General features: G+C 31.2%; 1 protein-coding gene across 4 annotated transcripts in view; it reads right to left on the bottom strand.

The window, feature by feature from the left end:
• LOC142322316 (uncharacterized) overlaps positions 1 to 23,794 on the bottom strand; it is a 264,731-nt gene that overhangs the window by 25,141 nt on the left and 215,796 nt on the right. For all 4 annotated transcript variants that reach the window (XM_075361256.1, XM_075361257.1, XM_075361254.1 and 1 more), the window contains 3 exons: positions 13,723 to 13,896; positions 8,627 to 8,703; positions 4,866 to 5,025 (listed from right to left, as the gene is read on the bottom strand). In XM_075361256.1, coding sequence (XP_075217371.1) covers positions 4,866 to 5,025; positions 8,627 to 8,703; positions 13,723 to 13,896 — 411 coding nt within the window. The remainder of the gene's footprint in view (positions 1 to 4,865; positions 5,026 to 8,626; positions 8,704 to 13,722; positions 13,897 to 23,794) is intronic.

Below are 23,794 nucleotides of genomic sequence, written 5' to 3'. Positions count from 1 at the left end.
CAGCTGCTATGAGTATATGCATTTCACATTGCTTGTTTGTTATTCTATCTCTTTCTTGTAATACTTTAGAAATTAATTAATTTGAATATGGTTGCTACCAAATGATTTGTGTTTTTTGGGAAATGCTTTTCAAATATTTCAAATTTATTTATATTCTAATTTGAAACGGTATTTTTTATTGAAAACATATACCATGTCCAGTTTATATGTGATGGTTTTCCTAGATCTAAGTTGGGTTCTGTTGATGATCACTCCTCTCATAAATATATAAACATTGAACCTGTTTTCATTTACTGACAAGATTTTTTAAAGATTATTCAGATGTATAACAACAATGTTTTATGGATTCAAACTGTTTTTTTAACATTACTTCCAATTTTTTTAAAATTTCCTCTTATTAAAGGTTAAAGGGAGCAATTTAAATTGAAAAGGCAAATAATATAATTAACATCTTCACATTGATTGTGTAAATAAAGAGTGGTATGAACAATTACTAGAATAATTGTAGTTATTTTAATTTGATTTAAAAATTAAAAAAATGTCAAAGATTGTGACAGGAGAATCACTCCTAATCATCTTCATAGGAAAAAATGAATTTAATGTTTAACACAATTGATATAAAAATTATTTATCATTAAAATAACAGGGTTCATACAGAACTAAAAAAAAGAAGAAAAAGAAAAAATTAAATAAAAATATTACTAAACATAAAAGAAAGACACATAATCATAATAAACAGTGATAAAACTTATCCAAACATAAATGAATGGGTTCTAATAGATCTTTGTGCTGCTTAATAGAAGAATTAAAAAAAAAACGGTTTTTTTTTATGAAAGATACACAAAATGGGTTTTATTTACTACTGTAAACAAGATTAAAAAATTTATGTTTGACTGCTATCCACTGAAAAGGTGCAGTACTAATGTGGGATATCTCAAAAGCTGTTTTGGCTGACCAATTGTGTAAGGAATACTTCTAAATATATATTTTTTAAGATAAAAAAAAGCTTGGAGAGTTAATATGATGATACAGGCAACCAAAATACAAGAGAAATAACTTTCTTTCCAAAGAATTAATTTAATGAGGTTTGTAAAAATTCTTCAACTTTCACTTATTTAGTAGGCAATTATTTAACTGCATTTAGTTGCCTATTCTAAGTAATCTTCATCAGATAAAACATATTGCAATGGTTTTTTCCAATCTTTCAAACATATCTGTAACGCAATCAAAACATATTCTGGTATAAAAGTTTGCTAGTTTTGATTTTTTGTTTAATGAATTAAACAGTAACAAAACATTATCTTTTCACAGGTTTTTTCATACTTGCGGAGAGAAAAAAATTTGGGTAGTGTCATGTTTGATGAAACCAGTGACTGTAGTGTCATCATTTCAGAGTTAGATTCCTGAACAAGCAACGACATATAAACTGTAGTATAATCACACTGCATTTTTAACAGTTGCTGCATAATGACTTAAGAAATTTAATGTCTTTTACATAAATCTGGATGTGTACATGGGTAGTCTCATGCAAACAACATAAAAAAGTAGTGTTCTTTATTGACCTCATGGAAAAATATCTTTTCACTGGATCTCATGGAAAAATTCAGTAAACATTACGTCATATAAAGTATCCTGAATTTGACTTGCTTTTTTCAGTCTTTGCTCATTTGGGCTATCCATTAGGGTAATTGGGTCTTTGTTCAAATTTCACAGCTGAAGCTAATGATTCATCATAAATTATGGTAAATCAAATTACTTATTATGTTATTTACTGTGTCCTTAGCAAACTTTAATGATATTTTTGGTGAAAATGTAACAAATTTGGATGCCAGTTGTCTCAAAACACTACTAAACAGTAGTGAAGATTATTTTATGTGAACCACATGAGATATTAACTCTCTTCTTCCCTAATAATGATTTGCTGGTGTCAAAATCTTTTCTTTTACTTACTTTTCTCATTTATTTTTTGATAAACCTATCTTCCAACCCTATCATCATCTTCCATGAATTCAGGAGCATGTTGGAAGTTTTTGCAGCATTTATATACTTTGTTTTTTTTCTGTATATACATATTTAAGTACAAACATAACATATTTGTACATATTTATTTGTATCTGGAACATATTCAAGTACAAACCATTTTTATTATATCAAATTTAATGCTACTTTTTGAACTTCCATTACAAAATATTAAAAACGAATCCCTCACTAAAATAAAATACTACTTATTCATCTGACAGCCAAATCTAACTACCTGTCAATGGATGCATATAGTGTGTCTGCAAAATAATGGTGGAATTTCAAGCAACTGTAGTTTTTGAACAAAGCATGGTAGAAACAAACATGATACATCAAAATGAAGAGAGAGACTCTCAGAGTAATTGTAGACTATATATATATATATATATATATATATATATCTTTGATATGTGGTTCTATAGTTGCCCTACAGACATCAAGACACTATTCAATCTCTTGTCATACACAACAGAGAACAACCTGTGTGATAGATGAAAATGGTCCAAATTTCTTTTTGAACAGAGACATTTGTGTATTTGTACAACCCCAAAAATAAACACCCATTAGAGCAAAAGACTGTGGGGGTGAAATTATTTATTCTTCTCGTCCGAGCCATTGCTGAAGAGAAGTTTCGTTTAGGTAATCCTGCACAAATAACCCACCGGGTTGGTCTAGTGGTGAACTCATCATCGCAAATCAACTGATTTTGAAGTCGAGAGTTCTAAGGTTCAAATCCTAGTAAAGGCAGTTGTTACTTTTATATGGATTTGAATATTAGATTGTACATACATATTTGAATATTAGATGTTCTTTGGTGGTTGGGTTTCAATTAATCATACATCTCAGAAACAGTTGACCTGAGACTGTACAAGATTACACTTCATTTACATTCATACATATCATCCTGATTCATTCTCTGAAGTAATACCTTACAGTGGTTCCAGAGGCTAAACAGAAAAGGAAAAAACCTGCACAAATGTGGCAAATTATGGAGCGGCTCCATCTAACAGGAAAATTGGATTCTCTGATATTTGGGGCATTGCATATCCAGGAAGTTGTTGTTCATTAAAGTTTTTTCAGCAAAAAAGAAGAAACCCATAACTGTCTCAATGAATTGTGCACCACTCACTTGGTCTGTCGCATTTATGTTCCACAATGACATTGAAGGTTTAGTATCGCTTATTCGAAAAGTTTACTATATACTCATATAGTATATTAGAGATTACAAAATTAGAGATCATTATATCAAATATCTCAATTAGAGATATGAAATATAGGTTCATCAGTGAAAAAAAGTTCTTTAAAAATTCCGTAACATTTTCTAACATATCCAGAATATCAGTAAAGAATTCAGATTGCTTAATTTTGTCTCGTAGATAAATTTTAAGTAACACCTAAATCTGATAACCAGTAAAGGATAGTAGTTTTCCTTTTAAAATATTGTCAACACCTAATTGTTTTTGTAAGATCTAACTATACCGAATACTTCTGCACTGTATTTTTTTTTTTTTTAGGCTATGCAAATAACTTGTCGCACAGCTTCAATGGTCTCATCAGACACTGATGATTGTTCTGGACATGACTGTTTCAGTAGGCTGCTCATTTTTTTTTTGAGTAGTTCGTCCCACCTGCTAATGGTTTATGTAGTTATTCACTGAATATATAACAAAATTTACAGATTAATTTTTTTTTTTTTGGGTTTGTTTTACCTCCGGGTCCGCACTCAAGCAATTCATTCCGCAGAGGATGAGATAAATGTTTTGTAGCGTGTGTGAAAAATGCCATGTCTGACCGGGATTCGAACCCAGGACCTCCGGGTGAAAGGCCGAGACGCTACCACTCATGCCACGGAGGCTGGCTACAGATTAAGTTAACAAGCCATAAACACACTGAACCCTTTTCTGCACTGTAATCATGGTGACTATTGAACTTCGTGTGGATTAACCTTGTATTGTAGCGTGCTTGCTCTGTACTAGAATTTGTTTAAGTATCAAAAACTTGGAGTTTTTTGTTTTGTGATGTACACTTCATGAATCTGTCATGCTTTGTTCCAAAACTGAAACTGAAACTCCACCATTATTTTATTAACACCTATATATACAGGCAGATATACAATACAATACTATAGAAACAATGTCTTTGACAGTGAAAGAGAGTAGCCCAAATTTTTATCTTTTAACAAATTTCATTTTTAGGTAGTCTTAGCAATGGTGAGGTTAAACTTGCTTTGTGACCAATAGATGAACATGCATATAAATGGCAGCACTTTTGAGTGACTTATTGGTGTTACTAACACATGTTCTCCACTTAACAACTTTTCCATAATCAAATAAATTAAAAATACAACCTTGAAAGTATTGTAAAAGTATTCTAATAAAAGTATTGTATTTTAAATACAATACTTTTATTTTGCACGAAGAGGATCTCTACATAAAAAGTTTTTTTTACCAAAGTTGTTACTAATACGAGTGTTCAATTTTTTATTCGAAAGTGAATCTTAAGCTAATAAAAAAATGAAATGTCTACCTAAAGAGAGAGAACAGACTTTACTTGAAATTATGTTTTTACACTTATAGGAACAAATTTTATCTTCTTGGCTACTGCTGTTATTTTTTATTTTGACTGATAACAAACCAAAGAAAAATATTTAAATGACTGAAGGTCCCTTAATATCTTACATCTAAAGATAACTATTTAGATTAATTCGGATGAAAATTTTACAGTTGTTGCAAAAATTAAAAAAAATATTTGATTTCTTAATTTTTTATTACATAAAATTATTAAAAGAAATATAGATCAAATATTTAGCAACACTTAATAGAAATGTTCAATTCCAAAAGATTTACCTTTTCCTTTTGGTGTATTAAGATCTCGCACTAGATCAAAGCAGACTTCAGGACTGAGTGCAAGTTCAATATTATAACCTTGTCTACGAAGGCTTGTAAGATCTTGCACTTGACCTCTTGGATCCATTACTAACTTTAGGGATGGTTTTGGATGGTAATCCTAAGAAATAAAAGTATTAAAAAGAATTAACTTCACTGTTTTATTATAACATTACTATGAGTATACTACTTCATGAAATAACAAAGCCTTTGAAATATCCACATTTTTTATTAAGAAAAAATACAATATTTGAAAACTTTATAAGCATAATAAACAAATCAATATTAAATGTACAATCATATTTATATCAAGATGACAGACAAGACCTGTCTACAATGAAAACAAACTTGAAAAGAATATCTGTACAGGATGATGTGTCATCTGCCTTGTAACATAAAGTGGGTTCTTTGGCAACTTTCTCATCGGTGTATGAATGATCCGACCCTATAAAGCTTAAATTAATGTTTCATGTTTGGTGTTCAACGCAATTTTCTTTACAAAATTATGGATAGTACTGAACATATATAACCTTTAAATTTTATAATAAATTGGAGAAAACTTTCAAAGAGACTTCTTAAATTTAACAAGGTTATGAGTAACCTCACTGCATACATACGACGTTATTAACATTTAAAATTAGGCAGAATAACAGTAAAAGAGGAATGAGAAATTCTGGTCGGCAATCAATGCTTGCTGACCAAAATTTTTGAACCGTTATGGAACTTGCATGACTGTCATTAGTAACAATGATCCAGCACGATCACCTGAAAATGAAAGCTATTGTAATGAAAAAATCATTTGCTGATTGTTCATGAAGTGTCAGAAGAAATATGAATATGTAACAGTTTATCATTTAATTTTGACTATAAATTGAAAGGATAGTAGTTTTTCAGAAAAAATTGTGCTCCAGCTGGTGAATGGGGAAAGAAAAATGCATTGTTCAGTTAACATAAATCCCTTACGAAAAAAATCAAAACAGGTATGAAACATGGTTGTATGGACATGAGATGAAAATTAAAGCACAATCATCACAAGAATGGGGAAATCATTTGTATAATCATAAAGATTGGGAAATAGTTTATCTGCAAATATATTTATCCTAGAAAAAAAGAGTAATAAAATTAAGAATAATTTATGATATGATGTCTGAAATGACCACCAGTGAAGATAAATAAAAATTAAATTCAAACATATATAATTCAACTTAATCCACCCAAGTACAGATATAAGAAAACTATCTACCTTATTTGTATATTTATAATTTTTTATGAAAGCACTTTTGTGGAATCCTGCATCAACAGTCATATGATATTTATAAATTTTATAAAATTACATATTAAACGATTAAAAGATTAAAATTGTAATCATATATAAGAGTACATAAAGTTATGTAATAAAATATATTAAAAACAAACATTTAAACATGTATGTGGCCAGCCAAATACTGCAGTACTGAACTATTTAAATATATATCTTATGAAATATCTATGAAAGTACTGCTATCTATTGCAGCTTTCATGAGTGTGTCTCCTTCAAAATCTATCTATAAGTTGATCAAGTTGAATCTTTGTTTATATTTACATATGTATTATTTTTCCAAAATTCTAGATTTCTATTTGTTTGCTTTTTTAATTTCTAATATTTCTAAATTAATATTAACATTAGTAATGGAATTTTTATTGTTTATAAGCTGATCCGAAACATTAAAGAAGTCCAATCTTTTATTTTTGTAATGCCTAAACTGTCCATAAAATTTGGCTTTAAATGTTCTATTGGTTTTACCTACATAAATATTCTCACAATCATTACACTTTATCTTATAAACTCCACATAAATTATATAAATCAGTATTTTTATTGTTTTTTAAATATTTTATTATGTGGTTGTTAGTTTTGTATGCAGGTTTAAATCTGTCCTTGTCATAAACTTTCATTATATTTTCAACAAAATATAATGTTATATTTTGTTACATGTAAATATTCATGTTAGTACATGAATATTTTAAGTAAGTATCAATCTTCTGTGTGCTAGGTATTGGATTTAAAATCACTGTACTGTTAATTTTTGATATTTGTTTTTTATACATATTGTCAATTAACAAAGTACTCTATCCATTTTGAATTGCAATTTGTTTTATGATATTTACTTCTGTATTTAATTTGGTAGGATGGAAATTTTGTAACATATGAAAAATTCCAAACCAGATTGGGATTCAAACCCGGGACCTTTAATGAAAAGCCGAGACACTACCACTCTGTCACAAAGATTGGCAAGTTCATTATATAAACTTCTTCTTTCTTTTATTTTAATCATACAAAGAGTAAAACATGTTCCTTCACTCATCTTATTTTATAAATTTTTAAATTATTTAAAAAACCTTTAATAATTTAATTGTATTAAAATCCATTTCATCCAATGAAAGAGATCATTAAAAACACATTTATAAAGAAAAAGAATACATTAAATATACTACACTTTCTGTTTGTTTTATCCAGTTAAATGATGTGGGTGGTGTTTTAAGCATAAGCTTTCATTAATATAAGGAAACAGTTTGGAAGAGGATAGTAAGAAAAAAACTTTTTAGATGTGTAAATGTAAAAGAAAAACTAACTTATGTTAAAAGCATAAACTGTGCCATACAATTTCAAAAAAAGTACATCTGGAAATAATACAACAGTGGTTAGATAAATAGAGGTCATACAACACTTTTTTGTGAATAGAATTTAAAAAAATATAAAATCATTATAATGACTAACAGAAAGTAAGATTGTACTGCTCTTACATAATTAAATAATAAATAACTTAATTCAACTCATAAAGTCTATTGAAATAAAAACCCACTTTTATTAATTTATCTATTACTGACTAAATTTAAATTTGGAATTGCCTAAATTTTAATAATTTACTTCTTTACTTAGTGTAGTTTTTATAATTGTACTGTTACTACATTAGTAGAAATGATTTTCTTCATATTCTTTACATTCCTGGTCATGAAGTTATTGTTTTTGATTATACTGATTCTTACCTTTTTCCTCCTCTCTCCAAAAAAAAATCATTAAGAGGGGGGTTTAATTTGTCAATTCTGCAACTAAAAAATCAGTAAGAGAATCCAACAAATGATAAAAGGGTGATTATTTTAAAATAACTTTTAGAATTCTGATTTTCTGAAATAAAAATCAGCATTCTTTAAAACCTAATTAATGCTACATAAAATTTGTTCTGATTTTACTTTGCATATAATTTTACTTCTCATTTTCAAATAAGTCAAATTCAAAAAATTCTGATATCAGATCAAGATTTTGTTACATCTCAATTTCTGGGCAGGAATACTTTTTTATGATGTTATGTTCTAAGCAGCAGTAATTTCTAAAATTAAGATCACCAAGATGATTCCTAATGTCCAGCACAGAGATTATTCTTGAAGAATAAGAATGTTCCAGTAAAAAATTAAATCAGAAATAGATTGTGCAGTCTGCAAAATTTTAAGAAGGATTTTTATTATAGTGTTGATTATTTTTCATAAGATACAGTTCAACAGAATAAAAATTTGTATCACAAAAATTTATTAGTCATACTTTCTACTTTTCAGAAAAGAAATCTATATGGTATCTGAAGACAAAAAAATGTTAAAAAAAAATAAAAAGTTTTAGTATTAGAAATAATACATTATAAAGTGATTTCCAATAAATAAATTACCATAAAATAGTAAAAATTTAACTACCTGTTGATCATAAGATGAGTTCAGGCCATCTCCTATGGTGCCGTTTGAAAAATTATTAGGTGGTGCTTGACCTTCACCTGTAATTAATAAATAACAAGAATATTAAATAATAAGAAAAATTCAGGATTAAATACTACTACTGTTCATTATAAAAATTACTGATAAAAAAAGCATCTTAAAATCCATTTATTCCTGATACACTGTCAGAGCAGATTAACTATATGATTCTACATGTTTTGTTTTTATGTATTAATGTTTTTAATAGTCAATTTGATTTGAGTGCAATTTTACCAAATAATTGGTGTATTCTTGAAGAAAGTTTTTTGATAATGAAATATTCCAACTTATTTTTTTTAATACATTTGTAGGAGTCATCTGTATTGTAAGTCTGATAAACTGCTGTTTTCAAAAAATATTCAATCTGGGCCTTTCTGATGATCATTTTTACACACGTATCTCTATAAACTTTTTTCACAATGGAAAAAAGGAAAAGTGAATGTTAATTAATAATATATTTAAAAATAAAAACAAAAGACTTAATAGACTTACAAACTTAAAACAGAATTAAAAGAAGGTTTTTGACAAGGTGATACATTGATATCTTTATATTTTACTTCCTGAAATTTATTTGGGAGTAGCTCCGCCCCATAGAAATAAAATTACTGTAAATAGAAGTGGAATAATCTTATTCTTAAAAAAATTTTGTAATACAAATAAATTCAAAATATAATGTTGAGTAACCTTTACCATTTCTAGGAGGGGATCGTACGAATCAAAATAAAAAAATGTTTCTTACAAAAGTTGCATAAAATTACAGTATGTTGTCCTTCAATTTTCTTCACTTAAAATTTTTGTGAAAATGAATACTCAGTAAATAAAAAAATATCTATTTTTCTGAAAGGGGACAAGGTTTGTTTAAAATTACAAAAAAATGTTCTACAAATCTTGTTGTCACATACATGTTATTTTACCCTTTTAATTGTTTTTCCCTTAATTTAAGCATCATGAGGAATTAAATAAAAAAAAATTGTCAGTAAAGGACTCTCTTCACGAATACTTCAAATTATAGAATCTATTTCAATGAAAGTTTTGCAAGTTTTGTTAAATTAGTTTGAATGAAATTGCATAATAAGAAAAAATACAATGATGCAAACAAATATAATGGATTTATTTGAATTTAGGTTTGTAAGATAGTGTTAATACAAGTAAAAGGAACAAAAGTAAGATTTGCATCTAAAAATTTCAAAAAAATCTGTCAATATTCATTTTTGCTGTTTTCTCATTGAAAAAGGCAAGGAGTTATCAATATTACTTTTGTTAGAAGTTACTAAAGTTTTAGTCACTCTTTATAGAAAGAGCTTTATGATAGAGTAAGCTACAATAACAGTTAAGTACCTGAGAGTGGTCCTGGATAAACTACTTATCCTCAGGACCTGCAGGAGGCAGGAAGCCTTCTAAAAAACTGCATTGGGAACAATATTTGGAGCACGTGGTTATCTGAAATGTCACACTACACTACGAGACTAGTCTAAAGACCATATCAAATGTGGGGGTGACACAATTTCAGAGACTCTTTGGGATCACTATTGTGTTTGTCTACACTTGCAGGTAATAAGGAAAGATTTCATGCCATACTCGCCCCTGTGATTTGTAGAACTATGAAAAATAAGCCTCAATATCAGGTACTATTTATTTTTTAGATATACGGAAAACACTGCTGACTGAAAAAACAGGGAAGACTTCAATATAAGATGTAAGAGTTGACTGTGTGGCACTGTTAGCAGGATTTTTTGAAGATTTTTCCCTACCATTTAATCACCAGCTATTGATTTTGGTCATATCTGTATCAACTAAGAAAGAGAAACAAGTTTTCTAAAACTAATTTTGAGGTGTTGATGTCATTATCATATAAAAAAAATATTAAACATTTTGTAATTGAAGATAAGAAATTTTAGGGATAGGAACAATGTCTGTTGGGTAGGGTACCTCTCCCTCTTCCTTTCATCTGTTTCAGATCTGTTATAAGTCAACACCAGTAACTACAGTGACAAGGCTTGTAGGCTTTTAGGCTTGTGCTTTCTCTACCCCTTCCTATGTATGTATGTGTCTAGATGAAAGTATTGAAAATTATTTGTATTTTTTGTAGAAATTCATCAACATGCAATTGCTACCACCCTCACATATGCAAATAAATTAATTTAATATTGAATTGTAAATCTTTTCTATACTTCTTTATTTTAATAAAGAAAAAGAAGACCACCAGCAGAAATAAGAAGAAAAAACAAGAAGAAATCCAGCAGCTGTCCAGCAGGCAGAAAGAAGAGGCCTTCTCAGGACTCACAGCGGTTTAAAAGGTTACTGGTTATAAATATTTAGAACTAAAAAATACAGAGTCAGGGAAAAAGAAGGTACATCAGAAGAAAGAAAGCTGTCCCAAGACAGCACAGCCAAGACCACAAGAACAAGAAGAATCTTTGTAACTCAATTCCTTATCCTTCCTTCGTATCACAACAATTTAACAGGCAACCACCTACAGCCACCATATGCGATTTCCTCCATGAAGAGAGTATACTGGACCCTCTACAAACTAGAACACCATCAGGCTCATTCCTTTTGGACTGAAAGGCATTAGCACTGAAAGACCTTCAGTGGACAAACTGAAGGGGAATTGTGTCTGGAGAAGGATGCCATTTTTGCCTATTTCCCAAGGAATAATTCCAATAAAATAATATCACACTCATGATATATAAAGGATTGGAACACAATCCCAAACTCCATCCATTATTTTTTTTTTTGTCTTCAGTCATTTGACTGGTTTGATGCAGCTCTCCAAGATTTTCTATCTAGTGCTAGTCGTTTCATTTTGGTATACTCCCTATATCCTACATCCCTAACAATTTGTTTTACATATTCCAAACGTGGCCTGCCTACACAATTTTTTCCTTCTACCTGTCCTTCCAATATTAAAGTGCCTATAAGTCTGTCTCTTCTTTTTACTATATTTTTCCAAATGCTTCTTTCTTCATCTATTTGCCGCAATACCTCTTCATTTGTCACTTTATCCATCCATCTGATTTTTAACATTCTCCTATAGCACCACATTTCAAAAGCTTCTAATTTTTTCTTTTCAGATATTCCGATTGTCCAAGTTTCACTTCCATATAAAGCGACACTCCAAACATATACTTTCAAAAATCTTTTCCTGACATTTAAATTAATTTTTGATGTAAACAAATTATATTTCTGACTGAAGGCTTGTTTCGTTTGTGCTATTCGGCATTTTATATCGCTCCTGCTTCGTCCATCTTTAGTAATTCTACTACCCAACTAACAAAATTCTTCTACCTCCATAATCTTTTCTCCTCCTATTTTCACATTCAGTGGTCCATCTTTGTTATTTCTAATACATTTCATTACTTTTGTTTTGTTCTTGTTTATTTTCATGCGGTAGTTCTTGCGTAGAACTTCATCAATGCCATTCATTGTTTCTTCTAAATCCTTTTTACTCTCGGCTAAAATTACTTTATCATCAGCAAATCGTAGCATCTTTATCTTTTCACCTTGTACTGTTACTCCGAATCTAAATTGTTCTTTAACATTAAATATTAAAAACAAATTAAAATAAAATATATAACTGCCATTAAAATTAAAAACTGCCATTAAAATATAAAACCCACCAGATAAATAGAAATATCCAGAGTAAAGGAGTGATTTCCAGGCTCTGCAATAAATAGGGTGATAAAACATCCCCCGACATCCTTGTGTTCCATTCCAAAAGAGGTAAGGTTAAGAAGAGAAATATTTCATTTTTTGTAACTTAATTTGGGTGGGGGCCTAAATTTTTAGGACACCAACAAGTTTTTAATTTTTCCTGGAAGCAAACACTTTTTGATAAATAATGTTTGAAATAACACATATATATTTCATTTTTTTTTTTTATAATTGAATCATACTACTGGGATTGAAAACTGATTAGCAAAAAGTTGTAGAGATCTTTGTTATGTTATTTACTTGTTCCTAAAGGTAGAACTTGGTTTCACATAATATTTTAAATATTGCATTATTTAAATTTTTTTGTACCCTTATTTAAGAGGTCTTGAAAGGGGGTTATAGAAGTTCAACCCTTACCTGTTCTACTAATAATCCCTTTCCTTGACACAGAAAATGAGATATTACACTTATATGGACATAGAATAGAAATTTTACTTGCAAAAATGATAATATAAATACTGAATAGGCATTTCTAGACCAAGTTAAAAAAAAACCACTACTCTTAAAGGAAGAAATATTACTGATATTTTACAAAAGAAAAATTAAATAAACAATTATAAACACATATAAACTCAAGAATGATGAAGGCCAGATAATAAGAAAAGGTAATGTTTGTTAAATGTTAAGTAACAGAAAAAAGAACTCTACCATTTTCAGATAAACAAATAGTTTGAAGGTGTGATGTATTGATGAAAAGAAATAAACACAAGCAAGATAACAATTGTAACTGAGATAAAACAGTAAATGTAAAAAAAATAAATATGAAACATTATTCTTCATTTGTTATAACAGATCTGAAAAAAATGTTCTATGTTTAAAACTTTCAACACTCAGTTCTCTGTCATTTAAGTTTATAAACCAGATTCCATATTTATTACAATGAATGTTGAGAATATACATATTGAGACAAGAAGCACTTTTTTTTTAAATTAACATTCTCCAACATGATAATTTAATTGAATACATAACAACAAGAAATAAAACATCAATTAGCATAATAAACATTTTTAAATAGAAGAAAATCCGTAAATTAACAGAATAGAACAACATAAATCAGAATAACACAGAACACACTACAACTATTCTCAATGAATTCAAAGAAAGTACGTTCAGATTTGACTGGTTAATGTAAAAACCAGAAATATTGTGGAATGCTTGGACTACACACCTTAATATTTGACATTTATTTTCACTGAAAGGGGATAAAAAGCTTGTAGTAGGAGGATAAGCTTGTGAGGATATGTAGTAAATACATTATTTTAAAATAAACTTTGTTAATCATAAAAGATTTATTAGTAATTAAGGAATTAATTAACTCAAATTACCTTCATGGACCCACTTAACAGATCTCTTCTTTCTATTAACATACATTGACTGTCCTTTACTCTGTTGATTACTGATATCACTCAGAGAACTGGATATTCTTCGTGCTAACTCAAACTGTTCTTCAACTGTTGGATGGTGAGTAGAATAGAAACTGCTCGAGGCATACATCCTTCCTTTGGGAAACAAAAAACAAAATTCGGTGAATATTAATTTAACCTATGGAATCAATCAGTCATAAAATGTTTCAACCAACAGCTTGAAAAACTGTGATCTGTTCAAAATTATAAACCCCTTCACATGGAATTTTTCTTCTGAAAGATGTTTTTTTAGGTTCTTTCTAGAACTGTTTTCTTTAGTTTTTTGTAAAAATTTGTTCTTCAGAGGAGATAAAACTTAGCCCTGTCATTAAGAGCACCTAGAAGGATACAGATATTTTGCTTATCTTCCAAGGAATAACTAACAGACTTTCTTTTTCTGTTTAGCCTCTGGTAACTACCGTTTAAATAATTCTTCAGAGGATGAATGAGGATGATATGTATGAGTGTAAATGAAGTGTAGTCTTGTACATTCTCAGTTCGACCATTCCTGAGATGTGTGGTTAATTGAAACCCAACCACCAAAGAATACCGGTATCCACGATCTAGTATTCAAATCCGTGTAAAAATAACTGGCTTTACTAGAACTTGAATGCTGCAACTCTTGACTTCCAAATCAGCTGATTTGGGAAGATGTGTTAACCACTAGACCAACCGGTGGGTTTCCAAGGAATAACTAGTAAAATATTATTATACCCATGATTTACAAAGGATCGGAACATGATCCTACAATCTGTCTGTCAATCTTAAAAACAAATTAAAATAAAATATATGTAATTGCCAATAAAATTAAATACCCGCCAGATAACTAGCAGCAAGGGAATGAGTCGAGGTTTTGCAATAAACAAGGTGATAAAACATCCCCTAACATCCTTGGGTTCCATTCTGAAAGAGTAAAGGTAATATACAAGGGTAAGTCAATTATTATCTACAATTTAGTTATATTTTTGTTTATGTAGGTAGTACTGTTGTGTTGCATAGATGATGCATGAGTGGTTTAATTGTCGTTATGTCTGTGCACGTTTGATGCGGATAGATTAGTTCCATTATCGCTGCCCTGCCGTTAAACATAACTGCTCCGCTTTCTGTTTGCACCAAAGAAGAGCAACGTTCAGTGATCCGTTTTTTGTGGTCGGAAGGTGCATCAGGGACCGAAATTCAACGAAGACTTTCGGTACAATACGGGAACAGTGTTTTGCCGCAACGGAATGTCTACGAATGGGTTGAAAAATTCAAAAATGGTCGCACAAGTGTTACGCACGACGGAGCCGGACGACCGTTTACCGCCACAAATGAGGAAAACATTGAGCGTGCACGTGACACGGTTTTCTTAGACAGACGAGTAACTATTGATGAAGTGGCACGTCGTCTGCAAATTAGTCACGGTTCTGTCTACGAAATCATCCACAACAGACTTGGGTTTCATAAAGTCTGTACAATATGGGTCCCAAAACAACTCACACAGTCGCATAAACAAACGCGCTTAGACATCTGCCAAAAACATTTGGATCGCTATGGTAACGAGTAGGACATCTTCTTAGACAGAATCTTCACCGGTGACGAAACATGGATCCATCATTACGAGCCGGAGAGTAAACGGCAGAGTATGGAATGGAAACATCCAAATTCGCCCTGCAAAAAAAAGTTCAAGATCCAACCATCCGCAGGAAAACTGATGCTTACGGGTTTTTGGGACTGACAAGGCCCGGTACTGGAACATTATGAGGAAAGGGGCACGACAATAAACAGTGTGCGTTGCAGTGAGATGCTTACTGCCAAGATGAAGCCTGCAATTCGAAGCAAACGCCGAGGACTGCTGTCGAAAGGTGTTGTGTTGTTGCGCGACAATGCCCGTCCACATACTGCTGCCCACACTGCTGAAACGCTCCAGAAACTCAAGTTTGAAGTACTGGCTCATCCTCCTTATAGCCCTGATCTTGCCCCTTCTGAATACCACTTGTTTGGTCCACTCAAAGAGGCATTAAGGGGCCGTCGATTTACCTCGGACGAAATAGTGAAAGAAGCAGTGCATTCCTGGCTCGCTGCTCAACCGAAAACCTTCTTTTACGAGAGCATCAGGAAGCTTGTGCAACGATGGACCAAGTGCGTTGAAATGCAAGGGGACTATGTTGAAAAATATACATGTAAGTTTCCTATTTGTATGGCAATAAAATTTATAACTACAATGCGGATAATAATTGACTTACCTCGTATATATCTTTCATTTTTTCTAACTTAATTTAGGTAGGGGTCCACATTTTTAGAACACCAACAAGTTTTTAATATTCCCTGGAAACAAGCACTTTTCATAAGTAATGTCTGAAATATCACTATATATCATTTTACAAGTTCAAGAAAAGTTTTTCAAATGTAATTAAATAATATACTGGATCTACATTTTGTTTATTTAATTATTTTTTTGAATTTGACAAACACAAAATATAATAAATATATCATTTACTAGACAGTAAAAGGGTTTCCTAAACATTTTAAGATAGGTATCATTAACAACTGTGCCATCAGCAATTCCACTGAAGAAGGAGTCACAGAATAAGTACAAAAGGTTCTCCAAAAAATAATTTATAATAATTTTAAACAAGGCCTGTTGGTATGATTATATAATTAATAATTAAAAAACCCACTTACCAACAATTCTTTTATATATACGTTCATGTGCTTTCAGAATAAAATTCCATCATCAAGAACTAAAAAAATGTACCATATAATCTTAATAAAACTAAAACTTCTTCGTCCTGTAAATTTATTTATGTAACGTAATGGTAAGCTAACGGTGGAAACTTTCTTAATGACAGGAAGTTAAGTCAACATAATTTTAAACATTTGATCACCACTGTTTTATTATGTTCAGATAACAGTGATCACACTGTTATGTAGAATTGTAATTTATCAAACAACTGCGACCTTCTTACATAACAGACATAACTAACTTTATACTATGATGACTAGTTATTGTGATTTTAAAATTTTATAAATTTACATTTTACACAATTTAATTTTAATGATCTGAAAATGAAGAATAACTTTTCCTGAGGATGGTCACATAACCGAAAGTGCTAGAAAAGAGAACGCGGACGAATTGTTGGTAAGGTTTAATTTCATTAATTTACGTATAAATAATTTCTAAATCATTTGAAACAGTCATTTATAATTTTTAATAATCGTAAAAGTTTTGAAAGTTATTATTCATAAAAACATTTTTGTAAATAAAAAAAAAAGTACATATAATTTGTATTTATTATTTATTAACTGAGCATTATTCGACAAAATTTTAAAATGATTAAAAATTATTCATAAATCCCTCTCAAATTATTTGAAAAATAATTATTAAAATTATAATAATTAAATTTTTTTCAAATAATTTGATTTTTTACAGACCTTTCAGGGGTAATTATCGGCATCTTCTTTAGTGGTCACAATGCTATCAGCATTTGCAGTAACCATTTTATAACGGTTTGGAAATCCTCCAAGTTAATACTAAATATTTGTAACTTACATATATATCTTTTATCAAAGTCAAAAACAAATTATAGGTAATAAACTTAAAACTAAAATAACAATTATTCAATATAATCAAGTGTCACGGTTAGTTGAAAATATATACATACACCTAATTTCAGTACAGTTCATTATTTTGTTTTTCTGGGCGAAAAAAGCTTTCGCATTATAATCTCCCGTACACGATATACAGTCGAACTTCTATATAACGAAACCAAGAATCGAAAATTCGTTAAATAGAGAATCTATCGTTAAATAAGAATCCTATTTGTTATGTCTACATACTGTAGATAAATGTCTCGTTTAGATAAATGAATGTGTTTGCACAGTAATTTTGATGCTCTGCGTCAGTTAATGGACTTTGGGAAATTACGCTACTTTAATTTAATGTATAGGCAGACTGTAACTATAGAACACGTGTTTAAATCTTTTATTAAAATTTTATTACTAATGGGTTAAGAGGATCTCGGGAATTTTTATTTTACCAGTTCAATAAAAATAACCTGTCATTCTTGACTGTTGTCAAAAATACGTTGCGCTTGTATACTGGTACAATTTAGGTACGAAAATCAAAAGAGTAACTACCTTAAACTCATGGAGTTGTCCAAAATACTAATTTAATGACGTTATTTTTAAAAAACATTTGTAAAAAATAAAAATTACTGTATGTTACTGCATACTGTATTATGATAATATGCAGTATGACACTATTTCGTTATATAGAGGCAGTGGCGACTCACGTATAGACACTGTGGAATTGCAGTACCCGCTATTTCCATTTGATATTAGCGATAACATTTAATATAAAGAGTCCTTTTTTGTTTAATTCTTTTGTTATTCTTGTACAATATATAATCGTTAAGCTTAATGTCAGTAGCTATCTCCAATTTTATGAAAAAGATACAAACATCTTTGTATGGAACTGTGCGCTTCACAGTTCCAGGGGCGTGGTTTGGCTGCTGTGTGTATGCGCACATAGGAAGCTGCACGCGAGGCTGCGAGGGAGAGAGTGCACTGTTGCTCCCGCAGTGCTGGTGGAAGGTAGTCTTTTTTACTCCGCGTGTGTATGGAACGTTCCTTGATCGTTTCCTTTTCTAGTTTAGTCAGTGGAAGGAATATGAAGGCGATTTAGTTGTTTTTTCAGTAGCGATCAGAAGATGGCGGAAAGCAAGGGCTCTTTGATTGCCAAATCTGTCCAAAAACATGTTGGAAGGGCGAAAGAGAAGATAATTAGTAAAACTAATTATGTATTTGTTTCTGTGTACATAGAAATTTAAATTAAGCACCATTGATTGGACTATAGTGTTTTTTGAAATTTTAAGTTATTATCTACTAATACTAAAAAATATTATCTGTATTGACATTTTATTCTTTATTCGGTAAACCGAATACGGCTTTTAAGCAGAATATACTTAAAAACCGTGTACCATATTCTTGAATGTGATAAAGTGTAGAATTAGATTATTATCCTGCTTCCAGCTATTCTATTTGATTCATTTTTTTCTCAGTTCTTTTATTTTACAGAAAACTTTAACCATACCTTGAAAAGGCCCAGAAAAAAATTTTCTGGAGCAGCACCCCCATTAATTTTAGCTACGAGCTGCCACTGTATAGAGGTATGAAAACGTTAAATCGAGTTAAATTTATACGTAGTTTTATTACAATATTTATAAAATCGAGGTTTTCGTAATATCGAGATTAATTATATAGAGGTTCAGCTGTATTTTTTGATCGATGCACGAAAATGTACCTGATGAAGGTGACATAAACATATACGATCCATCGATCAATAAGCAGAGATCTAAGTTTTGCCTCAGATGATTAACTATATTGCCTCGAGGAGAACATGTCGATGAGCCCCGAGAATGGTGATGGGAGTTGAAATCGCCAGTTATTAAAGAGGGTATAGGAATTTCCGAAATCGGACTGGACAGATCATCCTCACTGATATCAGTATTTGGAGAAAGATATAAGTTGCAGATATTCATTCTGAATGGCGCCAATATCTTCACTGTGACTGCAGGGATATTTGTCACCAGCGGAACACGGGTGGCTATTACGATTTCTTTCAGGAAAACAGCCATACCCTTACGTCCTCTGCCCCCAGTTAGACAGTCCCATCTTTCGCGGATGTAACCGCGAAAGGATACATCATCCTGAGGAAACAGGTAAGTGTCCTGCAGACACAGTATTATAGGATTTTCTTCCTAACTAGGATTTCAATATCCTCACGGCGAGAACGGAGACCGCAAACAATCCATTCAATAATTTTTGTCATAAAAAATACTTTTTCCTGTCATATATATAAAAAATCTCCGTGCAGATTACTTATCAAATACTATCCAGTTTTTCTTTGATAACTTTTAACAAGTGCTTCGCTTCTTCAGCCTCCTTATCCTCAAGTGTCTTCAAGAAGGTATTGAGGACTTCGAAGCCTGGGTGGCCTCTAATTTTTTAATCAATTTTTTGATTGATTCCTTCATTGGTATCTTGGTAGTTTACTGTGTTGTTGGTGCAGTGCAAATTTTATTTGGTGGAGTACCAACTAAAGTGGTTTTCAGTAAACCACTGTCAGCCTTTCCACCAATAATACTTTTCTTCTTGCTTGTATTTTTTGTTAGCTCTGAAATAATGTTTGTGAGCAAGGCGACCTGATCAGATAACACCTGAACAATCTGTTTCAATTCACTGCAGGATCCGCATTGTTGATTATCCGCAATTGTTAACTTTGATGTAGTGGCTGCAAAAGAGACATTTGTTTTTACCAGTTTCAGGGAGTTTAGCATCTTTTTATACTCTTTTCGTGCGACCGGAAATGATAGCTTCTGCTTGGTACAAATTCTGAGAATTGCCTTCTCTTTTAAAAGTTGGGCAATCTCATAAGCGAGCTGAATGTGATCCACCATAGTTAACACATTTTTCTTTCTCCCGGCATTCAGAGTCATTGTGGCCTTCTTTTGTGCACTGAGAACAAACATATTGTAGTGTTTGAGCAAGAAATTGTAGTGTGGCCATACCTTTGACACTGGAAACAATGCCGAGGGTTGGAATTGAGTGGTCGTACTTGAATAGACATGTAACCTAATCTTATTTTCTCTGGTTTTACAGGAATGTTAAACGTTAGTGTAACAGAGGGAGCAGGTTCCTCCATTCTGATCTGACGATTCATAATTTGTCTCACCTGTACCACACCTAAGGACGAAGTTCATTGATAATCTCACCAACATCTATATCCAGAAGGTCCTGGCAAAAGATTACTCCTTGGCTGGTATTCAAGGATTTGTGGCATACTGCTTTTATGTTGATATCACAAATGTTGGTGAGATGCAAGAGTGATCGACTTTGTTCATCACTAAAAGTTTCAACCAGAATTGTGCCATCCTTCAATTATCTCACGTGTTTTGGTGAACCACTTGAGCTTGTTATCACTTTATTTATTAGGAAAGGTGAAATCTTTTGAAGGTGAGATCGTTCCTGATTGTTTTCAAGAACAACAAATAATCTTACAATATTACACTCTGGACTTGTCACCAATTGAAATATTCTCTTTAATACAGTTTTTATCCTCGCCAGACAACAGTGAGTGAGGTCTTTTCACATGACTTGTGTGGTGGTTTTTTTCAGATGGACCACCAACCATCAAAGGGTTTACTGTAAGACTAGAAATTTTGGTCTCACGAGTACCAGGGAAATACAAAAACACTCTGCAGAGCCCATGTGTATAGAGGCTAGAGCTAATTATTACTGGGTTCGCCCAGGTGCCCAGAGGACATCGTTTGAGACTCATTATGTAGAGCCACCGACCCATGAGCACGATAGTTTCCACCTTGGGTTATGGTTGCATTTTGTAGGGTGTCACAACACCACCAAGTGCAAGTGTAAGAAGAAATAGTCTAAGATGTTGTTGCGAGGTTATGTAGAAGGTATATGTTGTAATTTGTACAGTGTTCTTTGTGTAGTGTATGTTATGGTGTAAAAGGTTCAGCAGGTCTGTATGTAGTGGTAAGAAAAGCTGCCAAAGCTTCAAATTAAAAAAATAAGGAATTAAAGAATTATATATATATATATTATACATTAAAAATTTATAATTCATTTCATACTTATAATTTCATACTTATAAATATAAGTATGAAACATATTAATACATATTAATTATTAAACATAACATATTAATCTGTTTTTTCTTAAAATCTTTGACACTATAGACTTTATTTTCTATTAAAACGTTTTTAGTTTTTATTTGAATTTAGTATCAGTTCTTTCTTTTAAACAGCTTGCTAAGTTTTTATAACTCCCTAACAGCATTTTTAGTTTTCTTACATGTAAATTCTATCCTATGGCATCTGTGAGAACATCAATTGTTGTATTTTATTAGTTTCATAAATGCTGTTGCACTTTTTTTCCATGCAGAGTCTTTTTCTGTAATAAATATGCTATCAACTTTTCTTTATCTGCTGAACATGATAAAATTATTTTATATGCTAATACTATACAAATGTACCTAATAATGATAGTTCTTTAAATGTTTAATTTTAAAGAGTTTGTGGTTCTGGAGAAACTTTCAAAATGAATTTGATTCTAATCATTATCAAAAGACAGTAAAGTAATAAAAATATTTTTTACATTCAATTTTCTCTGAAGAAAAGACCTTATTTAAATCAGGAAACTTATTTGTTTTTTATCCATTAACTTAGATAGAGCTCTTCACAAATATTTCAATATAAACTGTTTAAAAGAATGAAAAGACACAGTAGCTACCTGCAACATTATTCATCTATGCAATGAGTTTTTGCTTTAATTACAGGTGTTCAAAAAGTGATGCAACCTTATGGGAAAATGATTAAGTTATAATAGTTGTTGAAAGTGGTCACCATTATGTGATTCAACAAATATGATGTATTTGTTGAGAAACTGCAGCGACATATCGTTCAATTTCTCTCTGCAATTTGGGAATGATGTGAGGATGAGTTTTGTAAGCAGCATCCTTATGATATCTTTATAAGGATATCTTTTTCTACAAGAAAAAGTTAGGAGGGGAGATTAAATCAGGAGACTGAGGGGGCCACCACTACTTCAAAATCATTTGTCCATGAAAACACTGATCCAAGAAAGTCATAGTGTTGTTGGCTGTATGAGTTATAGCATTGTTCTGCACTATCCTGCATTGACTTTAGATGTTTGCAGGCAAACTATTTACAAATTGTCTGTATATAGTGCTCACTGTTTACTGTTCAATGAAAGAATGTCACAAAGATTTACCTACATGCATACCAAATATCATTTTTTGTCTGTGCAGCTAATGTGGATTTCCGTACACCAAATGTGTGAATTCTGTACATTTACATATCCATCAAGGTGGGAACCATGCCTCATCAGACCAAAACCGTTCATTGAATTCGTCCTCTTCTGGACGAAGATACAGATAACATGAACCTGTTCTGGTGTTACAGATAACATGAACCACTAACAGAAAAGTACAAGTTTTCCAGTGTCTGCAGGTAACAACTTGTGAACAACAGAAATTCTGTATGGATGCATCTTTAAACGCTTGTGCAATCACGTGTGGGCACTACTAATGGAGAGATCAGACTGGCTAGACTGGTGCTGTATTTATTTCTTGGAACTAACAGAATATGTAGCTTGCATGTCAATCAACTTTTCTGGTGTTAGCACTTTCTGTCAATCACTTTTGGCTGCATCTGTCACATTCCCTGTCTCTTGGAACTTGTTGTACAGCTGCTTGATAGAGGACTTGTTTGGTGAATCCATACCATACTTTTCTGCACAGGCATTTTAAGTCTGGGCATGACTGGCATATCTAATGAATTGGGAGACAATGAATATTCTTTGCTACATTGCGTAACCCATTTTTCTTCAATTCTCCTCGATTAAATTTGCAGCAAAAGAAGGTTCTTCCATAATGTTGCATTACTTTCTGAACACTCTGTACCTTGATGCAAGCAACTGATCTGGTGATCTAAACTTGGAAATCTAAAAGTTTGAGGATGATCTGCAGAGAATTATTTAAAATTTTAATAGGATGTTTTTAGAAAGTATTACTAGTATTACTAGAAAGTAAATACTATTTTTGTTACTAAAACAAAAGCTTATTGATTTGTCTGGAAAAATAGCTAGCAATGTAATTTTTGAATATGCATCAATATTCTATTTATCTTAGAATTAACATCATTCGTTATGAGAATTAAAAAAAGAAAAAAGCTTAGTTCTAGTAGATATACATGTTACAGCTTTACCAATCTTGTATAGAAGGATACTAGGATTCCTAGCATGAAGGAGTTCAGAAAAATAGAGACAGCAGAAATATGACTGTAATTTCTGCACTCTAAGAAGGGTTTTTACTTTGAGGGAGAGAATATATAACAAGAATAAAAAAAAAGATGTTTGCATTATACAGTATCAAGCACAAAATGATGAACCAAGAGAAAAAAAAAATTGAAAT

Source organism: Lycorma delicatula, chromosome 3, assembly GCF_047948215.1.
Source record: "Lycorma delicatula isolate Av1 chromosome 3, ASM4794821v1, whole genome shotgun sequence".
Classification (NCBI taxonomy): domain Eukaryota; kingdom Metazoa; phylum Arthropoda; class Insecta; order Hemiptera; family Fulgoridae; genus Lycorma; species Lycorma delicatula.
The sequence above is the reverse complement of the archived record's forward strand: the minus strand, read 5'-3'. Positions and strand labels throughout refer to the sequence as shown.